The 26150-nt window shown below is 43.6% G+C and overlaps 1 protein-coding gene across 2 annotated transcripts in view; it reads right to left on the reverse strand.

The window, feature by feature from the left end:
- The window catches only part of CDH12 (cadherin 12), a 214766-nt gene that overhangs the window by 34205 nt on the left and 154411 nt on the right, over window positions 1-26150 (reverse strand). For both annotated transcript variants that reach the window (XM_056854055.1, XM_056854056.1), the window contains exons 5-6: window positions 21382-21569; window positions 9456-9709 (exon numbers count right to left, since the gene is read on the reverse strand). In XM_056854055.1, coding sequence (XP_056710033.1) covers window positions 9456-9709; window positions 21382-21569 — 442 coding nt within the window. The remainder of the gene's footprint in view (window positions 1-9455; window positions 9710-21381; window positions 21570-26150) is intronic.

Here is a 26150-nt window from a genome sequence, read left to right on the forward strand (position 1 = left end):
CGAATATACTTCATTTATGGTAGGAAATCCATTTCTGGATAGGATAGAGTAAAATACAGTTCCCTATCTATTCTAAGTAACTAGGATGGTGGGAAATAAGGACTTGCATCCTTCCCTCATGGTGGCAAGCTGGAGAAAGGTGCCTGTGTGTGTGAGTGGTGAGGGAGCAACAGGAAGGGAGGAAGTTTCCCTAAGAGTAGCAATCTACATATCAAAGGAATAGTTCAGAGCTGTTGAGAAAGGATGCCCCAGTGTCTTGTCTCCTCTTGCTTTCTGACTCATTAGTCTTGTTTAGGGCTGTCGATTCAGTTCGTCCCAAACCGACAAACAGCCAAATTTCCCCTGATTCGGTGGTTTTTAGTTCGGATGGAATCGAACTCAAAAACGGTGGGAAAACGGGGAGCCTAATTCAGCGAGTTCAGGGTGTTTGGTGAATAAATTTGGCAAATTCGGGGTTCGACGCAGCAGCATAAACGTCAGTTAGTAAGCAGCATTCTCCCCCGGCCAATCGGTGGCCAAGCTGGGTCTTCTTCTGGCCAATCAGTCGCGATTGAGTGCATGAGCCTAGCTGCTGCCCAGCCGGGGAGAGAAAGAGAGAGTCTGTTTGTGTGAGAGAGAAATCCCCGTGGGGGGTGCTTGTGCACATTCGCTCCTTTCCGTGGCTGCAGGGGGCACATTTTTGGGGGTATATCCCCCAAACTTTCAGCATAGCTTCAGAGGAGCCTTCTTGCAAGAATCCCCAAGTTTTGTAAAGGTTGGATCGGGGGGGGGGGCTGAGATATGGGCCCCAAAAGGGGTCCCCCTTAAAGTGCATTTTTATTCCATTTACAGCACACATTTGCTCCTTTCTGTGCTTGTAGGTGGCACATTTTTTGGGGTAAAGCCCCCATACTTTCACCGTAGTTTCAGAGGAGCCTTCTTGAAATAATCCCCAAGTTTTGTAAAAATTGGATCAGCGGGGGCTTAGATATGCCCCCCCTTTCCCTATTGGGATGAATGGAATCAGCCGATCCTATGTGCATCTCGACAGCGGCAAATCCAAGGCAAAACCTCCTGTGCTTAAATGGAACAGAAGACATCCCTTCTGTCCCTTCTGATGGAACAGAAGACATCCACAGTAAGACCCCTTTTGGGGCTTTAATCTATAATTTTTCTCCTGTGTGTGGGTTGGGAAGCAGTCTGTGTGTGGGGGGGAGGGAGCAATTTCTGTGGGTGGGGGGGAAGCCAAAGGGGGCTTTCACCCATTCTGTCTGGGGTGTGTGTGCCCCCTCGAGTCTCTCTCTCCCTGGTTTGAGGGGGGGGGGGCTTCAGTTGTGTGTCCTCAGGTTTTCCCTCATTCATAAGATCGGTTAGGTCTATTTTGATGCTTGCTCAAAAATTGTTTTCAAATTGTGACTTAAAGAATGCATTTGCCTGGTCCCGAGTCCGATGCAAAAGGGGAATTCCACCCCCTCCTGTCCTGCTCCTTATGCTTAGCTAGCATGCCTCTGTCCCTTTCCATGGTTTGCAAACTCCCAGGCGTCAGGTGTTGCTTTGCATAGTTGCAAACGTGTTGCTTTGCATGGTGGTGTTGCTTTGCATGGTTTGCAAACTTCTTTGCACCTGCCCCGCCCTTGCTCCCTGCAGCTCAGCTGTTTGTCGGGGCTGGGAGCTTTGAGTGGGCGGCAAGCTCTGCTAATTGCAAATGCACATTAAGGAGGGGGACCCCTTTCGGGGCCCATATCTCAGCCTCCGCTGATCCAATCTTTACAAAACTCGGAGGTTATTGCAAGAAGGGTCCTTTGAAGCTATACTGAAAGTCTGGGACCTCTACCCCCAAAAATGCCCCCCCGGAGCCACAGAAAGGTGCAGTTGTGATTTTAATCGCTTTATTCGGCCAAATTTTTCCTTGAACTCCGGACCACATGCCGAATTGCACGGACCCGAAGCGGGGGAGTTTGGACTTCGGAATTTCCCAAATAAAAACGGGCCGAATTTTGCCGAATCCAAAATTTTTTTTCCCAACAGCCTTAGTCTTGTTCCCCTCTGGAGCCTGATGTAAGAGACAGTGTAAAGTCCTTCACTTCCAACAGAAACTTCTTGTTTCTTTTTGGTGGAGAGTCAGTGTGGTGTAGTGGTTAAGAGCGGTGGACTCTAATCTGGAGAACTGGGTTTGATTCCCTGCTCCTCCACATGAGCAGCGGACTCTAGTCTGGTGAACCGGGTTGGTTTCCCCACTCCTACACATGAAGCCAGCTGGGTGACCTTGGGCTAGTCACAGTTCTCTTCAAGCTCTCTCAGCCTCACCTACCTCACAAGGTGTCTGTTGTGGGGTGAGAAAGGGAAGTAGATTGTAAGCCAGTTTGATTCTCCTGAAAAGTTAGAGAAAGTTGGCATATAAAAACCAACTCTTCTTCGTATTGCTCCACTCTTTCATTCCTTCTAAGCACATCAACTAGCAGGCTTACACTGTCATATGCCTCAACCGATGGCTCCTGTCTGAATGTGTGAACTCTTTCTACTGGAAAAAATTTGTAATATGTAACTTCTAGTGACAATTAACCTGTGATGGTTCATTCATTCTGTGCAAGACATTGGGTTGGATCTAGCCAGCTTCACTCAGTATCACCTAATTCCCCTCATTACTCCAGCCTGTCCTGGTTCAGGCAGGCATCTAGAGCAAGAGGTAGGTGTAGTCCAAATACAACCCAGGGTCGAACCACAGGTATACAAAAGCCAAGCATCAAACCATAGGGGCAAATCTAAATAGCACAAGCCAGATCATGGTCCAAAGTCATAGTTGAATCCAACAAGCAGAGTCCAGGTCTGGCCCAAGTTCAACCACATTGAGGTTTATGGCACAGGACACCAGTAGATACACAAGGGTTGTGGACAAGTTGCACCCATGCTGGTTCACCCCTTTCTGGCTGCTTTTATCAGGAAAACCCTGGTCAGGAACAGGTGCAACTCCTCAACCTGCTGAGTCATCCAAGGACGAGTGCTTCTTATCAATGGCTGACATGGTTGCCAGCCATGATCCGGTGGTGACTGAAGCTCACAGGCCGAAGTTGACTGGTGCTGGACTGTCAACTGTGCACAATGGCACCATTGTAGCACTTCCCTTCAGGCTTGCCTTCTCAGTATTTCAAGGGCTCTGGCACCCCTGGTGTCGAGGCTGGTGGCTGCAATGCTTCAAGAGCAGGTAGTGGGCACCACAACAAAATGGCTGCCATAGAGACGGTTGAGCCAATTACAAAATGGCTGCCATGGAGGAGGTGAGACCAATGACAAAATGGCTGCCATGGAGGAGGTTGGACCAATTACAAAATGGCTGCCATGGGGGCTGTATCCAATCTCAAACTTTTGCAAGGTGCACCAATTTTAGAAGGTTCCAATCCAAGCATCTCCCATCATGAAGGCAGCAGTGTCTGAATGGGAACTCAATGCAGACAGAATGTTGGTGCTTCCTGGGCTCTTCTGAAGGACCTCCTGCTGCAATGAAGTGGAGCAAAGATAGGATCGTCTCTTTGCTGTGGTGAGGAGATACTTTGGGGAAGGAGCAAGTGCACACTAAGAAACATTTCAGTAGTTGTCATGGTGCCCAGGGGCAACACATCGGGGATTGCTGGTATACACACATAGGCTTTTCCAGGCATTATGACCAAACATGAAAAAGAGAGGGGCTAGCTGACATGGAGCTGTAACCAGTGAACTGTAATGTTACTCCAGTATGGTGGGCAAATATGCTGGAGCCATTGTATCCACTTGGTGTCTACACCATTTTGAAATGGAATTTTGGTCTCAATCTAAAGAATCTAAAGATTCCTCCTCTTGGTAAGACAAAATTTCAAAGTCTTTCAAAGTACACAGTCTTGACTTAGAAGCTGATCTGATCAATTTCAGAAGAACGTGGTTTCTATGTCAGTGTGTGGAGGACTGTGGCAGAAAATGCCTTGTTTTTTTCCTAATGAAAATAAATTTAAATATGAGCATCTATAAAGTAGCACATTGAACAGCTAATGACTTTCCCATCAAAACAGGGGGAAAGACGACTTAGAAGCCTGAATTTCAAAAAAAGTGAGTTAATGACACCATAAAATCTGCAAAGAAGTATTTATGTGGCTAATAAGATGCTAAGCCTGACCAGCAAGAATTTCACTTTATTTTAATTTAATTTTATTTACTTTATTTGCAGTCCACCTTTCAATCTGACATAATGCTCAGTCCTTGATTGAATATTTAATGTAGCATCTGAAATTAAGTAATAGTTTTCAGTAGCAGCTGTTTGTTCTTCCTAGCAGTTGTTTGTTAGCTGAATTGCTCTTTAATATGGGGAAATTAGCTGAGCAATCGGTAACTATGTATTTTTATAGCGGGGTCGCACTCAGCTATACCAGAATCCATTTAATGAGACCTTGAATAAAGACAATGGATTCCAAATTAAATAATGTTTGTCTTTTTCATTCAATTCAGTGATGCACACAAACATACAGAGAATCTAGGAATATCGAGAGAGGAGTATAAGCACAGATGCCAACGTGGCAGGAGGTAGTTGGTGGGGTATATTTACCGTATCTAGATGAGATGTTGTCCAAATTCACGTAGACTAAGAGAGCTTGAAAAGTAAAAGCCGAGATGGGGGCAGGGGATCCCGTAGACTTGACCAGCAAGATGGGAGGGAGCGTGGTTAGGCTGCGCAGGACCAAACCAGCAGAGTAACGGCAAAGGTGCCAGGAAAGACCTAAGGTGGGATCCAAGAGAGCGATATGGGCTGGGGGCACCCCAGATATACTGTTTTTCTGGGGGAGGGGAGAGGGGTTTCACCCCTCCTAGGTTCCCAGGTGGCAAAAGGTGACAAAGGATTAAGCTGTGGCTACCGGGGTGGGGTAGTGAGAATTTGAAAATCTATTCTAATTTCAATGGCTTCTGCAACCCGTGATGAACTGGAATTTCTCTGCTGATGAGATTAACATACTGGAACAATGAGTGTGATCTGTGCAAACATCCTGAGATCGCTGCTGCTGAACTGGAGGAATGACTTGTCCTGATATCTGGATTGCTGCTGACGGCCCATTAAGCGGTGGATGTTGCAAGAGGGGGGGTGTTTGGCACTGACTACGTGACACACTGTTTCTCATGACATGGCTGCATCTGGAACAGAGTCTATACAGGAACATGGCTTCCCTCAGGTTCACCGGAGGCTGCCCCTGCATCTGCTTCCTGACTGCTAACTGCACGGCGCTCGCAGGAGCGGCCGAGTCCATAACGACGGAGCGCGCAGCGACCGTCCCGTAGCGTTTGGGGCGGGCACGCGGCCAGCACAGTAGTCGAGTGTCTGCATGGCGGGTCGCCAGGTCCCGCCTGGGAGATTTAGGCAGGCCTGTATGCTATCATGTTCCTAGTGAAGATGCTTTCGTCCAGCAGAAGGAGCCTTCCATTGATACAAGGTCCTTGGAGTCGGGAACGGCTTCATCTGTTAGTGGAAAGCTCTTTCCCTAGAGGAACGGATCCTGCTGTCTGTTGTATTATCTGCAGATGCTCTTTTTACTGCAGATGATGAACATTTTCTTTCCAAATCTTACCAAGCATTACAATGGGTGTCCTTGTGTAAGCAAGGGGGAAGGGTATTCAGTTTCCTGCTCAGATGGCAGCTGCTTGTGCTACATCCCACAGTATCCCAGCACCCCCCCCCCAAAAAAAAAGTCTCTAGCCCCATCTCGTGGGGAGATACAAGGGGAAAGGAGACATAATTGCAAAAATCCCAGTGGCCATCAGGAAGGGCATTGCTGCGGCTTGGAGACCAGGGCAGGGAAATGGCAAGGAAACCTGCAGTGTGGAAGCCCAATTGCAGCTGTGCTATATCTGCAGCCACACCAGCAACGGGAAAACCACACACGCCACTCCTCATGTAAAAGCCATCTTAGTGAGCCTGCTGTTACCCAAATTTCAGTGAAAAGAATAGCATAGTGACTAGAAACACTGGATTAAAAAAAAAATACAAGTACATTTTCATTCGAAGTAAAGCCTTTTCTGCTTTGTTAGGTGCTCCCTCACTGATTCTCCTTGGGGCCCCTAGACTGGGTGAAAAGGTGGCATGACAATGTTGGTGGTAAATAGATAAATACATTTTTCTGCAAATTATAAGAAGGGTCCTTGAACCACATAAATGGACCTTGGGGGTGCTATGTGGGTTATGGGTCTCAGGCTTCAATAGGGTTGCCAGATCCGGGTTGGAAAATACCTGGAGATTTTGGGGGCAGAGCCCGAGGAGGGTGAGGTTTAGAGAGGAGAGGGACTTCAATGCTGTTGAGTCAAATTGCCAAAGCAGCCATTTTCTCCAGGTGAACTGATCTCTATTGTTGTAGCAGCAGGAGATCTCCGGCCACCACCTGGAGGTTGAAAACACTAGGATACACCCTTATAGTTTTACATCTGTTAAATGCTTTGATATGCGTAAGTGCTGCTACAGAGCTGTTATGGCAAAAAAGACTATTGTCAACTCCCCCCACCCCATCCTGTTTATTAAGCTGACTGGGTTTATTCATCCAGTGGCCTAAGTGAAGGAGAAAAATATCTGCAGTTGTTAGTTACTGATGTATTAGACTTCAGTACACCATAAGGTTTATGTCCTCTAATTGAAACTAAAAGTCAATAAACCAAAGTTAGGAGAAAGCATAAATTAGTTACAAAACAGTTGTGTGTGTGATTACAACCTCCGAGGGTGTCTTGCAACCATTACTTTGTGTTAGTTCCTTAAAACCCAGTTTGCATAGTCAGGGTAAATAACAGCTTGTGTGAGTTTTATAATATTTTGAAGGAAAACCTTGCACCACATAAAGCGGGCGGGGGCGGACAAGGGACAAATAGGTCTTTAAAACAACTTGGGGAAGATATTACAGCCTCCAGTACACAATAGCCAGGATAATGTGCTGAGCCGCAGAGTTTCATTGCAAATTAATCCATTTTCTCTGAGATGTTTTCAAGGAGCAGTTTTCGCTGTCACAATGCCTATTACACAAATCTGTAATCTGCAAAACAATGGAGGCCGGCACGAAAGATAGATCTGCGCTTTATGTGGCAGACGGCGCAACTCGAGGACAAAGTGGTCCAAAACAGCTCACATTAGCAAAAAGTAATACTACTTGTAGCAATTTATTACTCTTTATCAGGCAAAAAAGTCTTTTCAATCTGTTGCCTTTGACATAGGGGGATCGGAAGATAATAGCTAAATGACTGGGGAAATCCACTTATTTAAAGAATAGAGAGGGCGAAAAATGCTTTGCCGATAGTCACTGAGAATGCTGAGGCTTATGTTTCTTGTTTGGATAGAAATGAAACAGCTGAAGTTTCCAAGAAGACAAGAGTTTATTTGTTAAGGATCAAAGCTGTCAGGAACATGGAAACAGAGAGGCAAACAAAAGAAGATGCCAAGGAATCAACAAAGGCAGTTTCCACACGGGGACAGGCTTCTGTGGTTTCGCTATTGCTGCTGCAGCTGTCTGTACATCGCAGCGGCAATGGGGTTTCCACATGGCAGGTTTCTTTGCAGGTTCCCTGCCACTGTCCCCTGGCAGCAACCGTGCCCCCTTCCCTGGGCCACTGGAAAATTTTCATTTAAAAAAAAAAATCTGCAATTCAATATTATTATAGTAATATATATCATTAAAATGATTCATGTGTTAGATTCTCTTTCTTTTTTTTTTCATTGCAGAGAAATGCCTTTTTCCTTATATCATGGCAATGAAAGGAACTAAAGATTTTCTTTTTAAGTGAAAGGTGGGAATTCAGAGACCTAATTCACAGATTGCTATAGCATTATATCACTATCTAAGGATGCCTTATTAGGTAGGGGGAAAAGTCAATCTATATTAACCATCAAGAACTATATTAACAAATTAGATTATTCCAGCTCTATAATGCATGCTAGGAGAGTATGTGCTACCCAGTTTTTAGGTACCCTTCTATGTTTGCAAATTCCAACTTATTTTAGCAATTTAATAGTCCCTCGTTACCATAGAGCATTCATGCTTGCTCACTTGAATGCCACCCCTTCAGCGGTGTTAAATGGATGATATGGCAATTTACCTTATTCAGATAGGCTTTGCCCATGAGATCTTAAGAGAGTGGGTTTATTATCCCATATGATGTTGGAATGCCCACAATATAATTCCTATTGCAATCAATGGATTACCCCTATCTTAATCAAATTACCTGCCACCCTAACAAAAGATAAAACAGTCCCCTTTTTGCTGGCTGACAGAGCAAAAAGGGGATACTTGGTAACCAAGTATCTATCCACCATATTTTTCTTAAAGAAATAAAGGCTCCCCTTTTACTCCTCAAGACCTTTTGGTCAAGGGAGAAAGAAAGAAAGAAAGAAAGAAAGAAAGAAAGAAAGAAAGAAAGAAAGAAAGAAAGATTGCATCACTATAACAATGCTCAATTGCAGATTTTTAAACAATGCCCAGGATGTGGGGGGAAGAAATGGCTGCCATGAGGACAGGATCAGGGAAAAGGGCAGCCATGTGGATGGGAGAATCTGAACTTTCCCATCCATACTGCAGCCATCCAGGTTTTATTATGATAATTCCCAAAACATCACAGCAAAGCAGATTTGAGAAAGAATGGAGAAAAGCTGCAAAAACGGCAAGAGGTGCATAAATGTGCCACAGTGCTGTGGGGAAGCAGGGAAAAAAGAACATTTCCCAACAGGAATGAACCCGGGGCATATAATGCATTTGGAAATAGTGAAATATGTGAAGTACAATTGCTTTGCATTTTTATGATTTAGAACAGGTAGTTTTCAGCCAGTCCCAACTGAGGATTCACAGTTAACCTCAGTATGTAACACTGAGCTCATTTTAGTTCTTTTTTAAGCTTACATATTTTTGCCTGTGATTATTGTCTCTCTCTCCCCCAAATCTTGCAGTCTTGTTCTTTCCCTCACATTTCCCTGTTTTATCTCTCTCCAGAAGTCATCCTTGATATCCTACCTTTCTTTCATTAAGGAACCTGTTCCCAGGTGCTCTTCTTTCTAGGGATGCCAGATTCAAGTCCACATATCTTAAAGGCCCACAAAATTTCCGGGGTACGAGCTCTCGAGAGTCAAAGTTACTTTCATCAGATGGTACCAGTTGAAGTGAGCATTGACTTTCAAAAACTTTTGCCCTGGAAATCTTGTTGGTCTTTCATGTGCTGTTGCAGCGATGTTTCTGTATTGACATAACTGACCTACTGTTCAGAAATGGAATACCAGGATTGTGACGCGGAGACAGGTGATGGCAAACCACCTCTGAATGTCTCTTGCCTTGAAAACCCTACAGGTCACCCCAAGTAGTCTGCAACTTGATGGACTTTGCGCCATCAGTTTTTGAATAGTTTTTAATGCCTTTTCAAAATTCTTTCATTAGGATAATATTTACAAAACTAATCTCACGGAGGACATCGAGACCGGAAATCATAGATCACTGACTCACCTGACGGCACTGTTGGCAAAATCAAGGTCTTGGGCTGTTACCGCTCCTATAATAGTCCCAACCGGAGTATCTTCATAAACCTCCATGGTGTAAAAAGGTTTGCTGAAAACTGGAGGTTCGTCTACATCCAACACATTAATCTTCACAGTAGCGGTGTCTTTGAATGGGCCCACGGAATGAAAGCGGTGGTCAAGGTGGACATTGGACGCCTCAACTTTAAAAGTGTATGCCTTTTTTGTTTCAAAGTCTAATGGCTGTAATAAAGGCAGACAATGCAGAATCAGATCTGACAGTAACAAAAATGACACAAAATCGGAAGTCGTAGTAAAAAAGACACGAGGATAGTTAAAATGTAATTTACCAAAAGAATGAACCATATTTTCTTATTATTCGTTTTATAGATCAAGTTATAGATGGTTATTTATGTTACGATACAATAACGTTTACTGTTTGTGGTGAAAGGCCCTTACAATCAGTCGTATAAAACCTAGTCATAAATAGTAACATTAAAACAGTCTGACCCAAAATGCTAGTCATTAAATGCATTAAATGCTCTGATTAAATACAGATTTAGCCCAAATTTTCTTGGCTGCTAAGGGCAAGAGTGACACTCTATAGGAGACAACTGGATCAGCATCTGAGAGGAGAAAGTGCAGCTTCTCAGAATCTGAAAAGAGATTTAGGTCATTTAGAAGCACTGTAAGGAATTTAGTTCTGGGGCTCTGTATAAAGAGGGCAGAATAGAATATAATGCATTAGGTCCTCTGGAAGGGCAGCTCCATAAATGCATAGACGAGGGGCCCATGTTGTTATTATGGTATTATGCTACAGAAGAACTTCAGACTTGGGGACAGCCCAGTGGAGAAGGTGAGAAGGTCAATGGTACAGATCACACCCCTATGCCAGGCCAATGCCTTGTTGCTGCAATCAATAAAGTTGTGGCCATTTTAGCCCAGCTAGGGTTCTCTGTGTCTTCAGTCACACGCTTGTTAGTCAGGGGAAGGGAGCACCATGGAGGTGTCGGGGGGCGGCTTGGTAACGTCCTCCCCATTAGGCACTGGGCCAGCAAGCTGCAGATATGGTCATGTTTATTATGGAGGTAGATAGTCTTCTCTTTTTTCTTCTTGGTCTTCACCAGGCAAGGAAAAAATGCTCAACCACTGGTGGAACAGAACCATTTTGTAAATTACGTTTCTTTGGCCTTCTCTCCTGCTTGGCCACAAAGCAGTTGTTCCTATTAACTCTTGTTTTATAAGGGATATTCCTAAATTTGGCAAAGGTCGCATACATGGTTACCCATGTTGCAGACTATAGATATTAAAAAGGATAAGGGATGGAAGGAAGAGTGTGGAAAGAAGACCACTTACCTAGGCATTCATTTGTGTTAGCAAAAACTTCAGAAAAGACCATTGTGAATCTGATTTTACAACTGGTGCATCCCATAAATTAAACACAATTTAGCAACTGGAGTGTGACCTTGTGGTTAAGCCTGCTCCATATTTTTGAGACAGCTAATTCACAACATGCCAACAAAGTTGCTAATCTACAAACAGGCTTGCTAGATCACAGCCCTGAGAGAGACCCTATAGCCAAGGTGGCTGTACAAACTCCTTTCTGTTTCTCCCCTAGTTCTTTCATTTGTTCTCCCAAGCCACTGCTCTAGAAAGCAAGTTTGCTGCAGAAGTCATGGGTTGTTTCACTGATGGTTATATAAATAAACCGCTCTCTTCACATTATTTGTCTAGTATATTTTTATTCCACCCTTCCTCGAAGAAGAAGAAGAAGAGTGGTTTTTATATGCTGACTCTCTACCTTTTTTAAGGAATCTCAAACCGGGTTAAAATCTCCTTCCCTTCCTCTCCACACAACAGATACCTTGTAAGGTACATGGGGCTGATAGAGTTCAGAGAGAACTGTGACTAGCCTGAAGTCACCCAGCTGGCTTCAGATGCAGGAGTGGGGAAACCAACCCAGTTCACCAATTTAGAGTCCACAGCTCATGTGGAGGAGTGGGGAATCAAACCCAAGAAGATCATTGGTGTACAAAATTATCCTTTCCCTCTTTTTCTTTACAACTACAACCCTGTGAGGTTGGTTAGGTTGAGAGATAAAGTGACTGGCCCAAAGGCCACCCAGCTTCATGGCAAGGAAGGGATTTGAATCCAGGTCTCCCAGATCCTAGTCTGACCACTACACCACACCAGCTTTCCCACAATGGCTGTTTTCCTTATGCTGGAAGTAGATAAGCATGACATGATATCTTAGCAGGTCAATGCACCCCAGCACTCAATCTGAGACAAGGTGAATTTCTAACACAATTACAAGATCTTTTACTTGACTCCTTACGCAAGACTTTCACTCACTTTTTCCTATCGCAACCACATTTTTCATCCTGTCTACCCCATGACCTGCCCAAATAATCTCAGCTGCCTTTCTCATCATGCACACATTGCCTCTGCTGATATACCTTGCTGGAAAAAGAAAGAGAATTTCTGCTACAAGGACAGAAATTTAACAGGATTGGGGCTGGTTCATCTGTCATGTGTCTATTCCTGGATGCTTAGCTAACAGTGACATCTCGTGGTGAGCTTTGATAACAACATCTTGTACAAATGTATGGTGAGACCACACTTGGAATACTGTGAACAGTTCTGGTCACCACACCTAAAAAAGGATATTACAGAGCTTGAGAAGGTGCAGAAAAGAGCAACCAAAATGATTAGGGGACTAGAGCAACTGTCCTATGGGGAGCGGTTAAGACGCTTAGGGCTGTTTAGCTTGGAAAGAAGGCGGCTGAGGGGAGACATGATAGAGGTCTATGGAATTATGCATGGTTTGGAGAGAGTGGACAGGGAGAAGCTTTTCTCCCTCTCCCATAATACTAGAACACAGGGTCATCTGCTAAAGCTGGAGGGTGAGAGATTCAAAACAGATAAAAGGAAGTATTTCTTCACACAACTCCCTGTAAATTGTGGAACTCCCTGCCCCAGGATGTGGTGATGGCTGCCAGCTTGGAGGGCTTTAAGAGGGGAGTGGACATATTCATGGAGGAGAGGGGTATTCATGGCTGTTAGTTAGAATGGATACTAGTCATGCTGCTTACCTATTCTCTCTAGTGTCAGAGGAGCATGTATAATATATTAGGTGTTGTGGAACACAGGCAGGATGGTGCTGCTGCAGCTGTCTTGTTTGTGGGCTTCCTAGAGGCACCTGGTTGGCCACTGTGTGAACAGACTGCTGGACTTGATGGGCCTGGGTCTGATCCAGCAGGGCCTTTCTTATGTTCTTAACATGTAAAGTTTCTGTTTTAAAAATACATGGAATACTAGGGTGCTAGGAAGAAATTCAAATACACCATTTGGCAATGTTTTCATAGCAAAACTTTTAATTTCCATCATCAGCATCACACTTCGCCATCAGCATCATACTCAGCATGTATTCAATGCTCTTTTATGACATGTGGGTCTAAAATCGAGAAAAAGCAGCTTATTTCAAAATTGCAGGAAATCAGTACAGTTTGAGTATCCTTTAACCAGACTGTTTAGGACCACAACTAGTCGGTATTTCAGATCTTGGAATATTTTGGAATTTTTGCATATACATAATGAGATCTCTTGGGGATGGGACCCAAGTCTAAACATGGATTTCATTTATATTTTATATATGTTTTATATATTCTTTATAAACATAGCCTGAATGTACTTTTAAACAATATTTTTAATAATTGTGTGTACATCAAACAATTAGTGGCACTGCTGAGGGCCTGTGAGTAATGCCTGCATGCCAGCTCACAAGGTCCGGCTTTCGGATCACTCTGGATATCAGATGTCTGGATAAAGGATACTCATCCTGTACTATGTTACTTAATCTAGCTCTCTTAACATGCACAAATATACATACACAGATTAATATATAATTTGGACTACAGTAATGAGCAGGAATAGGAGCCCCGTGGCGCAGAGTGATAAGCCACAGTACTGCAGTCCAAGCTCTGCTCACGACCTGAGTTCGATCCCGACGGACGTTGGTTTCAGGTAGCCGGCTCAAGGTTGATTCAGCCTTCCATCCTTCCGAGGTTGGTAAAATGAGTACCCAGCTTGCTGGGGGTAAAGGGAAGACGACTGGGGAAGGCACTGGCAAACCACCCCGTAAACAAAGTCTGCCTAGTAAACGTCGGGGTTGTGACGTCACCCCATGGGTCAGGAATGACCTGGTGCTTGCACAGGGGACCTTTCCCTTTTTAATGAGCAGGAATGAGTGGGCATGCAATGCATGGATTGAACTCAATGAACACAGTAATGGAAATCAATCAAAAAGGACTGATTTATTTAGTCTGTTATATCATATTCCTCTCAAGTGTCAGAGTTTCAGGCCCGGTGCAGGGTTTTCACACAACATGTACACTTTGATTTGTGTGGAATTTAGATTGTATCAATGGTGCCTAAAGACTGTGGACTTCATGCTTGTAGCAGCCCCTTTGCAAAAAAAAAATCAGTAAAATACACGAATGGTGTGTACCTTGCTGTGTATAATGGAAGAGAGGGGGAGCCAGGTCAGCACTTTCACAAAACCAACCAAGTTACACTTTGAGTGGGTTGGATTCTACAATGCACCAATGGAAGGACAAGCGGATATTCACCATCTTCCTCCTTCCCTGACAACCCTCTGGTCATTTCAAGAACCTTTGCTGGGCATCAGGGGACCCTCATGCCCAAATTCCATTTATCCTGAGGGGAAAAGGAAGGGAAATTGGGTAAAACCAATCTTATTTGTTCTTGCATCAGAATCAAGCTGGTAGGAGCCAATCCACTGTCTCCTCAGGGTTACTAATTCTAAAAACCAAAAATACGCAGACTTAAAAACATAAGAAAGGCCATGCTGGATCAAGGCCCATCAACTCCAGCAGTCTGTTCACACAGAGGCCAACCAGGTGCCTCTAGGAAGCCCACAAGCAAGATGACTGCAGCAGCACCGTCCTGCCTGTGTTCCACAGCACCTCATATAAGAGGCCTGCTCCTCTGATCCTGGAGAGAATAGGGATGCACCATGACTAGTATCCATTTTTACTAGTAGCCTTGAATACCCCTCTCCTCCATGAACATGTCCACTCCCCTCTTACAACCTTCCAAGCAGTAAATTATTGTATTATATTTTAAGGTACGCTCGCAAAACCAAAAGGCCCTTTAATTAAAAAGGGGTTCACCCTGTGTTGATAAGATAGCTAGTGTTATGACAAAGTGTAAGAAAAAAAGAACAACCATGCAAGTGCTTTTCAATTTACACTTGACCTGTTTCCAATCCACTGAAATCAGATACTGCATTTCTGGATTTCATTCCATTTTGTGTGGTTTGTCCCACTTTGAGACTGAAAACATGTAAATGCTTGACTACAAAGCCAGCAAATACATCTGAACGGAGGCTTTCCTTTCTATCTCCCTCCCTTTGTAAATCAAAATTTAAAGCGAAGGATGTAGGAGAGGCTGAAAAAGACTGAATAAATTGTCGCAATAATAAAACACGGCTCACCTACTGAGAAGCGATACTGAGAAGAAACTGTTCCCGTTCATTCACAATCTTCGCACAGTGACAGGAGACACACAGCGGTGTTCGGTATCTGCGAAGACTTGCACAGCTAAACAGTTTCTATATTTATCCACAGAACAAGCAGCGCATGAATAGGAACAGAGGGCTGTTTCCCTACACTGCGTTGTCAATATGCTTTGGACGCCTATCTCCATCTGCTCCCCTTGTTTCCATCCTGGAGAAATTATGACTTACCGGGGCCAGCGAACCTTTATCATTACAGAGTCAAATTACATCGAAATTAAAAGTGAGAGATAAGAAAGTTTCCATGTAAGAAAGCCCATTTGCTCAGCTTAAACTACACTACGTGGTTGTTGTGAGAGTAAATTGGAAGTGGAGAAGCCACTGTGAGATCCTTGGAGGAAGGGCAGGGTAAAAATGTGATAGACAGAGAGATAATAGGAGATAAGGGAGATTGTGATATATAAAGCAAGGCAGTTCCAGCTCTGCGGAGGTCAAAAATAGCATCTTAAATGGTGTTCCGGTTAGAAAAATGAGGCAAGGCAGAAGCTCGAGCCTTGATAATCTGCATCTATCTCACATGTCGTCGTATTTTGAGATAACAGCTCTTCTGCATCTTCTGAATGTGTGACTAATTTGCTATTAATGAGTTGCCCTGAAGAAGATCTGTGAAATGCGTTCAGAACAGTGTTTGGGAAACTTGAACTGGTGCAGAAAGCTGCAGCCAGGATGTCAAGTGGAGTGAGGCATGGGGACCACATCACTCCAGTCTTGGCCTGTCTACGTCTGCTCCTAATCTGTTTTCAAGGCACAATTCAGAGTCCTGATCTTTAAAACCCTACATGGCTCGGGTGAAAACTTTTTCTTTGGTTTGTCTAGCATCCCCTCAGTAATTCCTTTTTCTTACCTGTTTTTAATTGTTATTTTTATTTATGTGTATTATATTTATTTATTTGTTTGTTTGTTTTAGTTTATAGCCAGCTCTCATTCCCAGCCAGGCCAGGCTCAGGGCAGGTACCAACATCAAAGACAATATGAAATCATAAAACTTCAGTTTAAAACAACAATAAGCAAAGATTCCCGACTTACCGGGAGTCTTCTTTGCTGCCGGGCAGGGGAGGGGGCAGAATGGGAAGGCTGGGAGGCGGCAGCCGGTCGTTGGGGTGGCCGCGCGTCGGAACGGTCGACCAGGCTCCTGTCCTGGCTGCGCAGTTCCCCTCGCTGGGGGTAGGGTAGGCTCCACTGTCCGCATTGGGGTCGGACTTTGCCTTAGACCCAGCACTCAAGCTATGCCAAAAAAGCATCATCGCTGTTGCCAACATAGTTGTGGCCCTTTTGTCCAATAAATGTTTCTTCTTTAAACATGGTTTCTTGTTGTTGCCAGATTTTCGGTGTACTCCCCACATTTAGCCGTGGGTTAGCAATCAGAAAACAGCTATAAATACGTCAAGATGGCATTCGCATGGTAAGGAAGACAGAAGCCATTATAGACCCGGGTTGGGCAGGCGAACCCCTCACAAGTAAACAGAAGGTGGGGGAGAGATGGGGAGCCCAACATGATGTAAAACTTGGAGTTGCCCTCAGTTGTAGGCCTGGTGGAATTTTATTCTATTGTATATGTATTTTAACTTGGTTTTAATTCTTTCAGTGACTGATTTTAATAGCGAAGATGTGCTTTCTTAAATTATGAGGGCAGAAAGTCTTTTTTTTTAATAAAGAAATATAATACATTGTTTTTTTGTTTTTTTAAAGTAACACTTTCCCCTCCACCTACATGAATACATGAGATAGATCCTTTGTCTATTAAGGTCAGTATCGTCGAAGAAGAAGAAGAAGAGGAAGAAGAAGAGGAAGAGGAAGAAGAAGAATTGCTTTTTATATGCCAATTTTCTCTACCTTTTATGGGGAATCAAACCGTTTTATAATCTCCTTCCCTTCCTCTCCCCACAACAGACACCTTGTGAGGTAAGTGAGGCTGAGAGAGCTCGAACAGAACTGTGACTAGCCCAAGGTCCCTCAGCTGGCTTCATGTGGAGGAGTGGGGAAGCCAACCCGGTTCACCAGATTAGAGTCTGTCGCTCATGTGAAGGAGTGGGGAATCGAACCTGGTTCTCCAGATTAGAGTCCACCTCCCTCACCCCTACTCCACACTGGCTCTCAATCTGAGTGGCAATGACCCTTCAGGGTCTCAGGCAGAGGTCTTTCATCTCACCGATCACCTGATCCTTTCAACTGGAGATGCCAGGGATTGAAACTGGGACCTCTGGCTTGCAAAGCAAATGATCTACCACTGAGCCATAGCCCCTCTCCTGAGATCCCCACTGAGCCTCATTTCATACACTACATTGGGGGGAAAAATTCCCATGGATGGGGGAGCTTTTCCCTTGGTAAAAAAGGGAGGAGGCAGTCCTCTTTGGCCATCAAAAAGGCTATGCTGGGGGTCATGGGACCTCCATTGACTAAAGCCATGTGGTATGGGCCAGGGCTGTAGTTAGGAGGGGAATTATTTGCGATGGAGTGAAAAAGCTGGCTGGATCCAACTGTTGTTATTCATATTACGTGATGTGAATAATCTAACATAAATGAATTGTGATCTCTGTGCTGTTTGCTTATTTTCTTTTCTGGGCATTTTCATGGCTAACTGCAACTTTTTGAGAGAACCTCCAGAATCCACCCTTCCCCTAAAGGGTAAGTGAATGGGACTGCCCATTCCATATGCGAGTGGCTCAGAGAGAACCTGTGGGCAAACTACTGGACTGATGCAACTGCCGTGGATTTCTTGTGGGCTTTTTAAAAAAACTGCATTAATTCTCTGCTGCCTTTCAGGTGGCCGCCTTTGAATGGATGTTGCTTTGTTCGTTCTGAAATGCACTGCACTGATGTAACACAGGACTGCCCAACTTGCGATCTACCAAGTGAAAGGTAATCCTTCTGGCATGACCTGCCAGGGACTTCCTGATTCTGTTGCTTTTGCTAGGCAAGCAGCGAAACCAGGGAGTTTACTGAGCCGCCATCAAGGCCGGTGGGCTGCTTAAGAGCAAGAGGGTCACGAGTTTTATAGACCCGATGTAACACTTAAAATGCAGTATTAACTTTATGAACTATCCATATGTATTTATCTACTTAGAGCTCATAAAAATATATGGATCACTATGCTAATCGGGCAACAGTCTCGCCGCCTTAGATTACATGTTGTTTCTCCACTGCTATTTCGGTGCCATCCAGCATGTGGCGCTAGAAGACACAAGATGCTGGGACCAAAAAGTTATTGCTTGTACAGAGGAGATGGCTGCATTTAACAGAGGTAAGAACACAGGCTCCAAGCTCCAAGTCAAATAGCCACAAATTGCATTATGAAATTTGAGATGTGTTACACACACAGACACCCCAGCAGCACAGGACTGCAACAACTATTGAGCATAATGAGTAGAAGGGTCTGGTGCATCATTTCTACCAGACAACTCTGTTTTCTGCCCCAAATGAATTATGTCCATATTTTGGATTTAAAAAGGGACTTGCATGCATGCATTTAATAGCTAGCACAAACGGTTTTGACTACAATGTTGCCTATCCTCCTAGGCAAAAAAGAAAAATGCCTACAACTGTATCTGACTTGTAATGGCCATGAAACAAAATAGCAATTTCTTCACCTGAATAACGGAAGACATTAAAATCTGGATGTGTCATATTAACAACGGAAAGAAAATCCCCCAGTATAGTCAAACAAAAACATAAAAGGAGCAACCCCAACCCAAAACTGAACTGGAATCCCTGGAGGTTATGGGTAAAAAGGAATGGTATAAAAAGGAATGGTATAAAAAGGAAACAAACAAAATATACCTTTAATCTAGCAGTGCACTTAAAAACACATTAAAAAAACAAAACAGGCTTCTAGGCCATGCAAGTTGCTAACTTTGCAGTACACTATACATCTCTTGCCATTCCTTAAAGTACCACAGATTAATCCAATAAAAACGCTGTCTTCTAACCACATACCCAAGCATTCTGTTGCACCCTGACATCTCATCAAGGATTCATACCAACAACTATCACAGCTATCAATCAATATCCAGGAGAGTTACTCAGGTATTCTTGTGTATCTTGCTGACTCATCAAACCTCTCCTTCCCTTTAGTCTGGATCCCGGAAGAGCAATCATTTCTTTGTCCCTTGCTTACATGCCAGTTATCTTTTCCTTTCCTTCTTTGCTCTGGACCCCAGAAGAGCAATCATTTGTCTGGACCCCAGAAGAGCAATCATTTCTTGTCCCTTGCTTAACTGCCAGTTATCCTTTCCTTTCCTTCTTGGCTCCTATGGCCCTTAGGTCCTGAGCAGTTATTTCTTAGAGGAAAATATGTTGGAGAGATATTTGGCAACGGCCAGTGTTATATTTCAATCTCTATCCATCTGCAAAAAGGGGGCTATTTTGTCTCTTGTTATGGGGGCAGGAATTCTCACCAATATGGGGGTGATCCATTTATCTTGGTGGTGTTTAAAGAGGGGGCATTCCATCATCTTATAAGATAATGTGTCAATTTTCTTTGAATTGCATGAGCAAAGTCTGTCAGAGTAAGTTATCTTATACCATCTCAGGGCCCATTTTAGGTATAAATATGAGTCCAGGGCTATTCATAGTGTGTGTGTGCCTTCGATCTGACCATAAACCCCCTATTTGCATGTAGGGTCGCTGCCTTCTTTAGAAGAAGAAGAAGAGTTGGTTTTTATATGCTGACTTTCTCTACCACGTAAGGAAGAATCAAACCTTCCCTTCCCCTCCCCTCCCCTCCCCACCACAGACATCCTGTGAGGAAGGTGGGGCTGAGAGAGTGTGACTGGCCAAAGGTCACTCAGCTGGCTTCATGTGTAGGAATGGGGAAACTAACCTGGTTCACCAGATTAGCATCCGCTGCTCATGTGGAGGAGTGGAGAATCAAACCCAGTTCTCCAGATCAGACTCCACCACTCCAAATCACTACTCTTAACCACTACATCATGCTGGCTCTCTTTTCCTCCAGAAACACTGGACATTGCTCCCTCTACAGTGCTGCTTTCCCTGGATGTCATTCTCCTAGACTGGTAAATGTCACTCATTCCCAAAATCTCTCTCTCCCACCCCTCCACCCTTATTTTTCTGTAGCTCTTGTATGAATTGTGCATGTGTGTTTATAGTGGTGCTTCAGATTATCCTTCTAAAATAAAAAAAACATATTTTATTTGGGCAATCACCTCTTTATTGGGAGTCTTTCCTCAAGGCATATCCCTGTATACAAAGGTTAAAAGATCCCTGAGTTACCCCCTCTTGCTAAAAGCTCAGTCTCCAATGCTAGTTCCCCCACATAAAAGTGGAGACCATCTAATCCAGGTAACAATTCAAACAATAGTTGCAGACTTCTAGAACTAGTTTCATAACTAGTAGAGCAAAGCATTCATTCTGAATTCATCACCCCAACGATCCAAAGTCCAACTCAGCCACTTTGAAACAAGAATGGGTGAAGTTTTATTCCCCACTGTGAAAGTGGGAACAATTTGAGGGTTCTAGCAAGAATTGTCTGGATAAGTCTTGCATGTAATAAGACCTCTTTATCTAATGCCAAATCTCTTGTCACTAGGCAGACCAACAAAGGGCATTGTCCTTCTGTGCCACCCCACATAAAAAGAAAAAGAAAAAAAGAGACCGCCTCAAAGTTTCTGTAGATCAGCTCTTAGGCGCAAGTGTGGTGTAGTGGTTAAGAGTGGAGGACTCTAATCTGGAGAACTGGGTTTGATTCCCCTCTCTTCACATGAGCGGCAGAATCTAATCTGGGGAACCGGGTTGGTTTCCCCACTTCTCCACATGAAGCCAGCTGGGTGACCTTGGGTTAGTCACAGTTCTCTCTGACTCTCCCAGCCCCACTTACCTCACAAGGTGTCTGTTGTGGGGAGAGGAAGGGAAGGCGAGAAGAAGAAGAGGAGGAGGAGGAGGAGTAGGAGTAGGAGGAGGAGTTGGTTTTTATATGCCGACTTTCTCTACCACTTAAGGGAGACTCAAACCGGCTTACAATCACCTTCTCTTCCCCTCCCCACAACACACACCCGGTGAGGTAGGTGGGGCTGAGAGAGCTCTAAGAGAACTGTGACTAGCCCAAGGTTTGATTCTCCTTAAATAAACTGGTTTGATTCTCCTTTTTTAAAAAAAGGTAGAAAAAGCCAGGATATAAAAACTGACTTCTTCTTCAATGCATGATAGTTTTTGTGGCCCAGGTCATACATTATGTTTGTGGTGTAGCTGCTGAAAAAATGGAAATGTACAACTCTTGGCTTGTACCCTACCATTCATTTCCAATGATGGAAGAGCATTACTTTTTGAAGTCAACGCTAATTTATCTTATATGTCTGCTAAGTACCTTTTTCACCTTGATCACACCTTCTTGTGTGTTCTCATCTGTGCTGATGTCAAACAGGTTCCCTCCATCTCCTGGAACAATCGTATACTCAATTTCTGCATTTTTCCCAGAGTCAGGATCCACTGCTCTGATTCTTCCAATGGCAGAACCAACAAGGGAGGACTCAGGCACTTTCAAATGGAAGATACCTATGACGAATCGAGAATCAATTATTGGGATGATAGTTTAACAGATTATGGGGAGTTTATGAGGGAGAATATGCAGACTATATTATCATTAATATAACATATTAATGGCTTGGAGCCTGTGGATCTGTTTCTGCTAATGGTGGTGACTTCCTATAATGAAAGGAGGTAAGAACCTCTGGCTCTTGTGCGAAGGAAAGCTACATACATTAGCAGAACTGATCCTATGATCCAATTTTATATATTCCTTGTCATTACAATATTATTTCTCCCTTTGTATGAGAGATAAAATCAAGCTCAATAATTTTAGTTTTGCTATTCAAATTTTCTATGTGAAATTTTACCATAAATTTGAATGCTTTAGATTAGAGAGTTGTTGATTTGGGTGGCTGTTAACTGTGAAATGTCATAAACTATAGTAAATACCATGGACAATTTGATGTACTGACAGTGGATTGGTCAATCGACCATATTAATAAATTCTGTAATTCTATAGTAAATTTCATGACATCAATCAAAGGCTACCAAATTTCTTGTTCCTGCTCCCTTGACTTGAAAATATCTAGTACGGTTTTCCTTCTTCCTTGTGTGATTCAAATACATTTGTCATTATTTTGTTCTATTTCCTGTTTCCTTGTGCTGGATTTTCCATATAAAATGCCCCCATTTGCAACTGTATGTATTTGTTGCGTATAAATGGTATACAAATTACAAGAACACAAAAACGTTGACTTCAAAAGGCCTTTAAAAACAAGAAGAAATAAACTGGGTAAGTTAATACATCTCTACTGTCAAATGCTGTCAGATACGAAATATTTTTTTCAAGTCATCCACTGATTTTATTGTTTACATGTTCAACACTATGTTTTAATTGCTATGCTATTGATACTCTAAGCTATCAAACTATCAAAAGCTGAAATCAAATGTCACCTTGATATCAAACAGAGATACCATATTTCAGACAACATTTGGTAAATATTCAGAGATAATCTTTGGAATATTTGACATCAACATTTGTTTTTAGAGTAATATGGGAGGAAATATTTTTCACTTCGACGTTCACAAGGTGATTAATGCGGCATTATGGAGTAGTTTAAGGAGTAGTTGTAGTTTATGGTCAGTGCCTGGCATTTGAATTTCTACTCACCATAACAGACTGATTTCATGTCCAAGATAAACTAGCAAGATAATCCTAAACAGAGTTGCACCCTTCTAAGTCCACTTATGTCAATGGGTTTAGAAGGGTATAACTCTGCCTTGGACTGCACTGTAAAGGACTTTTAAAGAGTATGTAATATCACAGATCTCTAACCTGGATGGCTCAGGCTAGCCCAATCTCCAGAGATCTTGGAAGCTAAGTAGGGTTGGTTGTAGTTAGTATTTGGAGGGGAGACCACCAAGGAAATCCAAGGCCGCTATGCAGAGAAAAGCATTGGCAAACCACCTCAGTTCCTCTCTTGCATTGAAAACCCTATGGGGTTGCTTTAAGTCAGCTGCAACTTGACAGCACTTTCCACCAATGCTATGATAGGTGACCATGTTGCAAGATTAACAACATTTTTGTCTGGGTGTTCATCATTGCTCTCTGCCAGTCTGGTGTTCTTGTGCCTCATAGGACCTAGTCCAGACATAGATCTCGAGAGGTCCAAGACACCTCCTTAAACTGAGATCACTCCCCTCATTATGTGGCAATAGCTGGGTGAGCCTGGCTTTGGCCAGGAAGAGTGGGGTAACAAATAGAATAAATAAATAAAATAAATAAAGTCTGCTCTCACTTGTTCTTTCTTAGGTCATTTATGCATGGGAGTTTCACCTGAGGTTCGTTGCTCACCGCTCCCACACCTTCCTGTTGGGAATCTCTGCACCAGCAGTCTCCAAGCTCAAATCAAGTCCCCGCCCCTTTAAATGCTGCTTTGTAATTGGCTTACTTGTAGTGCTTACTGTGAGAGAAAATTCCCTCCCAAACCCAATTGCCACATAAAAAAGCATTTTAAGAAAAACATCAACAAAAGGAGCAATCTGAAAGGAAGGGGCGGTGGAGAAATCCAAGCCTTGGTTTTAAAAAGATTTTCTCCATGGATGCAAGACATGCTGATTTGTAATTGGCTGTGAGCAAAACTAAGCTTGCATGCCCCACACTTTGTCTTATGTATGGGGATTTCACCCAGGCTTTGCTCAGGGAAGATGGAAGAGTTGGGTTAACAGAGGAATGGGAAGACCCAGACATTGCGAGGGCTGGGCACGAGGTCATCTCTAATGGACGGAAAACTCATGCAGAACTCCAAGGAACAACTGAGACAGACCAGGGGTGAACGTGAGTGAAAATACCCATGCATAAATGACCTCACTGCCATCTCTTAGCCTGGTTAGGAGGTGGTAGACTCTTGCCTCTCTCACACAACCACAAATCCAGTAAAATATTATGGTAGGGGATAAACCTTGGGTATTAAAGTTTGGCCCCGGCTCACTCCCAGGATGCCTCGCCCTCTGGAGTTATGAGTAGAAGACTCCACCTCAGCATCCCATCCTGTCCACTATAAGTTTCTTTACATTTGACCAGTCTGACACCTCTCAAGGACCCCCCCAGGGCATCCTTCCCACACCAGCACCGCCCAGCATTTTATGCTGAAAATTAAGCATATTCCTCAGGCACAATTAAAATGACTGTTGCAGTCACCACATTTTTACTTCTACCTTCCCTTTCTCCATTGTCTGTAGCAAGAACTTTTTAACAGGTTCATAATTTTGACAAAACGGCTCCCGCCGCTACAAGGCACTCTAACATTTCTGAAGAAGAACACCTTTAACATTTTGGTTCATCGTTTCAGTGGAGTTATAATTTTGATATTTCATCAAAACCAAAAGTCAGGGTTTTTGTGCGAATCAATTTTAGGGAAGTCAATTTTTTTTCTGTATTCGAAAAGAGGCCCTTGGGGCAGAAAAAAATGGGATCCTGTGAATTTGGTTTCTCTAGGATTTAGTGCTGAGCTGTAACTGGGGCTCCCAGTTTGTTAGGTCTAGGGAAGTGCTATTCACCCCATTATGGAAACTTGCCTGTACCCGATCAGTACACAAGGAGCCCTTAATGAAGCAAATGGAGCCCCTCGGGTGTTTCAGGGGGAAGGCATAACAGCACCCATAATCTGCAAATATGGTCCCTGCCTTTTGATCAGATTATCCTCAGGGGAGCTTATAAACAGCAGATATACAGCTCAACATAGAAACCTCATCATAACCAAAAGAGCCTCAGGATAAACAAGAGGGTCTCCTAATTCACAGCATCCTTGGTTGAAAAATAGTCCCACAAGCCTATCAACAAAAGGTTTAGTGGGTGCATCTATCAATTCAATCAACTAAAGCTTGCAGCCCTGGTAAAATTGCAGTGGTAGATGTGATCCACAATCTCAGGAGTCACTGAGCTTCCAAGCCTTCTTGTGAATTTCACACACTTCCTTGTGAATCTTGTTGCCTCTCTACTATGTTCCAAACTTCCTGAGTAGTAGCACGGCTTCACATGAACACATGAAGCTGCCTTATACTGAATCCGACCCTTGGTCCATCAAAGTCAGTACTGTCTATTCAAACCGGCAGCGGCTCTCAAGGGTCTCAGGCAAGGGTCTTTCACATCACCAACCTGCCTAGTTCCTTTAACTGGAGATGCCGGGGATTGAACCTGGGACCTTCTGCATGCCAAGCAGATGCTCTTCCACTGAGCCACAGCCCCTCCCCTTTCTCAGTGTTCATTTTTGTATAATGGTGTGCATATTATTTTATTGATAAAGTTGAAGGAAACCATTGTGTAATACACCTCCTGCTCTCTCTTTCTCTACCAGTATAACAAAGAATCAGCAGGTACAGTTAGCCATGTTACCTTGCCTGGCTTTGGCCCAGTGAATTGACTAGGTAAGTAAAATGGGCTTAGATCTCTCTCTCTCTCTCTCTCACACACACACACACACACACGCTTACATATACCCCCTTCTATTTTCTAAGTAACATGCTGTGTTTTTAACACAGCTGAAAAAAAAGAACATGTTATGAGGCAAACGTGTCGAGGGAGGCCAGCCTCAGCTATTCTGTAGCTGCACTTCAATGGACAAATGAGATCACAGGGACATTTTTTAAACTGGTGAATAGGACAGGCATCTACTTGAGCGCTCTCTATTTTCTCTGGAGAGATCAGGAAAACCAGGAACACTCAAGGGTAAGGGCGGGCCCAAGGTTTTTTGGTGCCCTAGGCAAATTATGACTTTGATCTCCCCCCCCACCAGTACGTAGAAAAGTCTAGAATCCTCTTCTCCCATATGTTCCTGCCTGGGAAGTAAGATCAAAGGGAAAAGCCCTCCTGACTCTCCCACCAATCAAAGAACCCCATCTGGTGGGCACATGGGAGAGGGCCTTTTCGGTGACAACCCCACAACCTCCCCAGGGAAGTGTACCTGGTCCACTCACTTTCAATCTTCAGGAGGCAGTTGAAGACAGTGTTAATTAGGATTGCATTTTGGCAGTCCTAAATGAGATTTTAAAACATGGTCTTTTATGCCCTTTTTATCATCATCGTTTTATTTACATTGTAAGATGCCT

Source organism: Euleptes europaea, chromosome 8 (assembly GCF_029931775.1).
Source record: "Euleptes europaea isolate rEulEur1 chromosome 8, rEulEur1.hap1, whole genome shotgun sequence".
Taxonomy (NCBI): Eukaryota; Metazoa; Chordata; class Lepidosauria; order Squamata; family Sphaerodactylidae; genus Euleptes; species Euleptes europaea.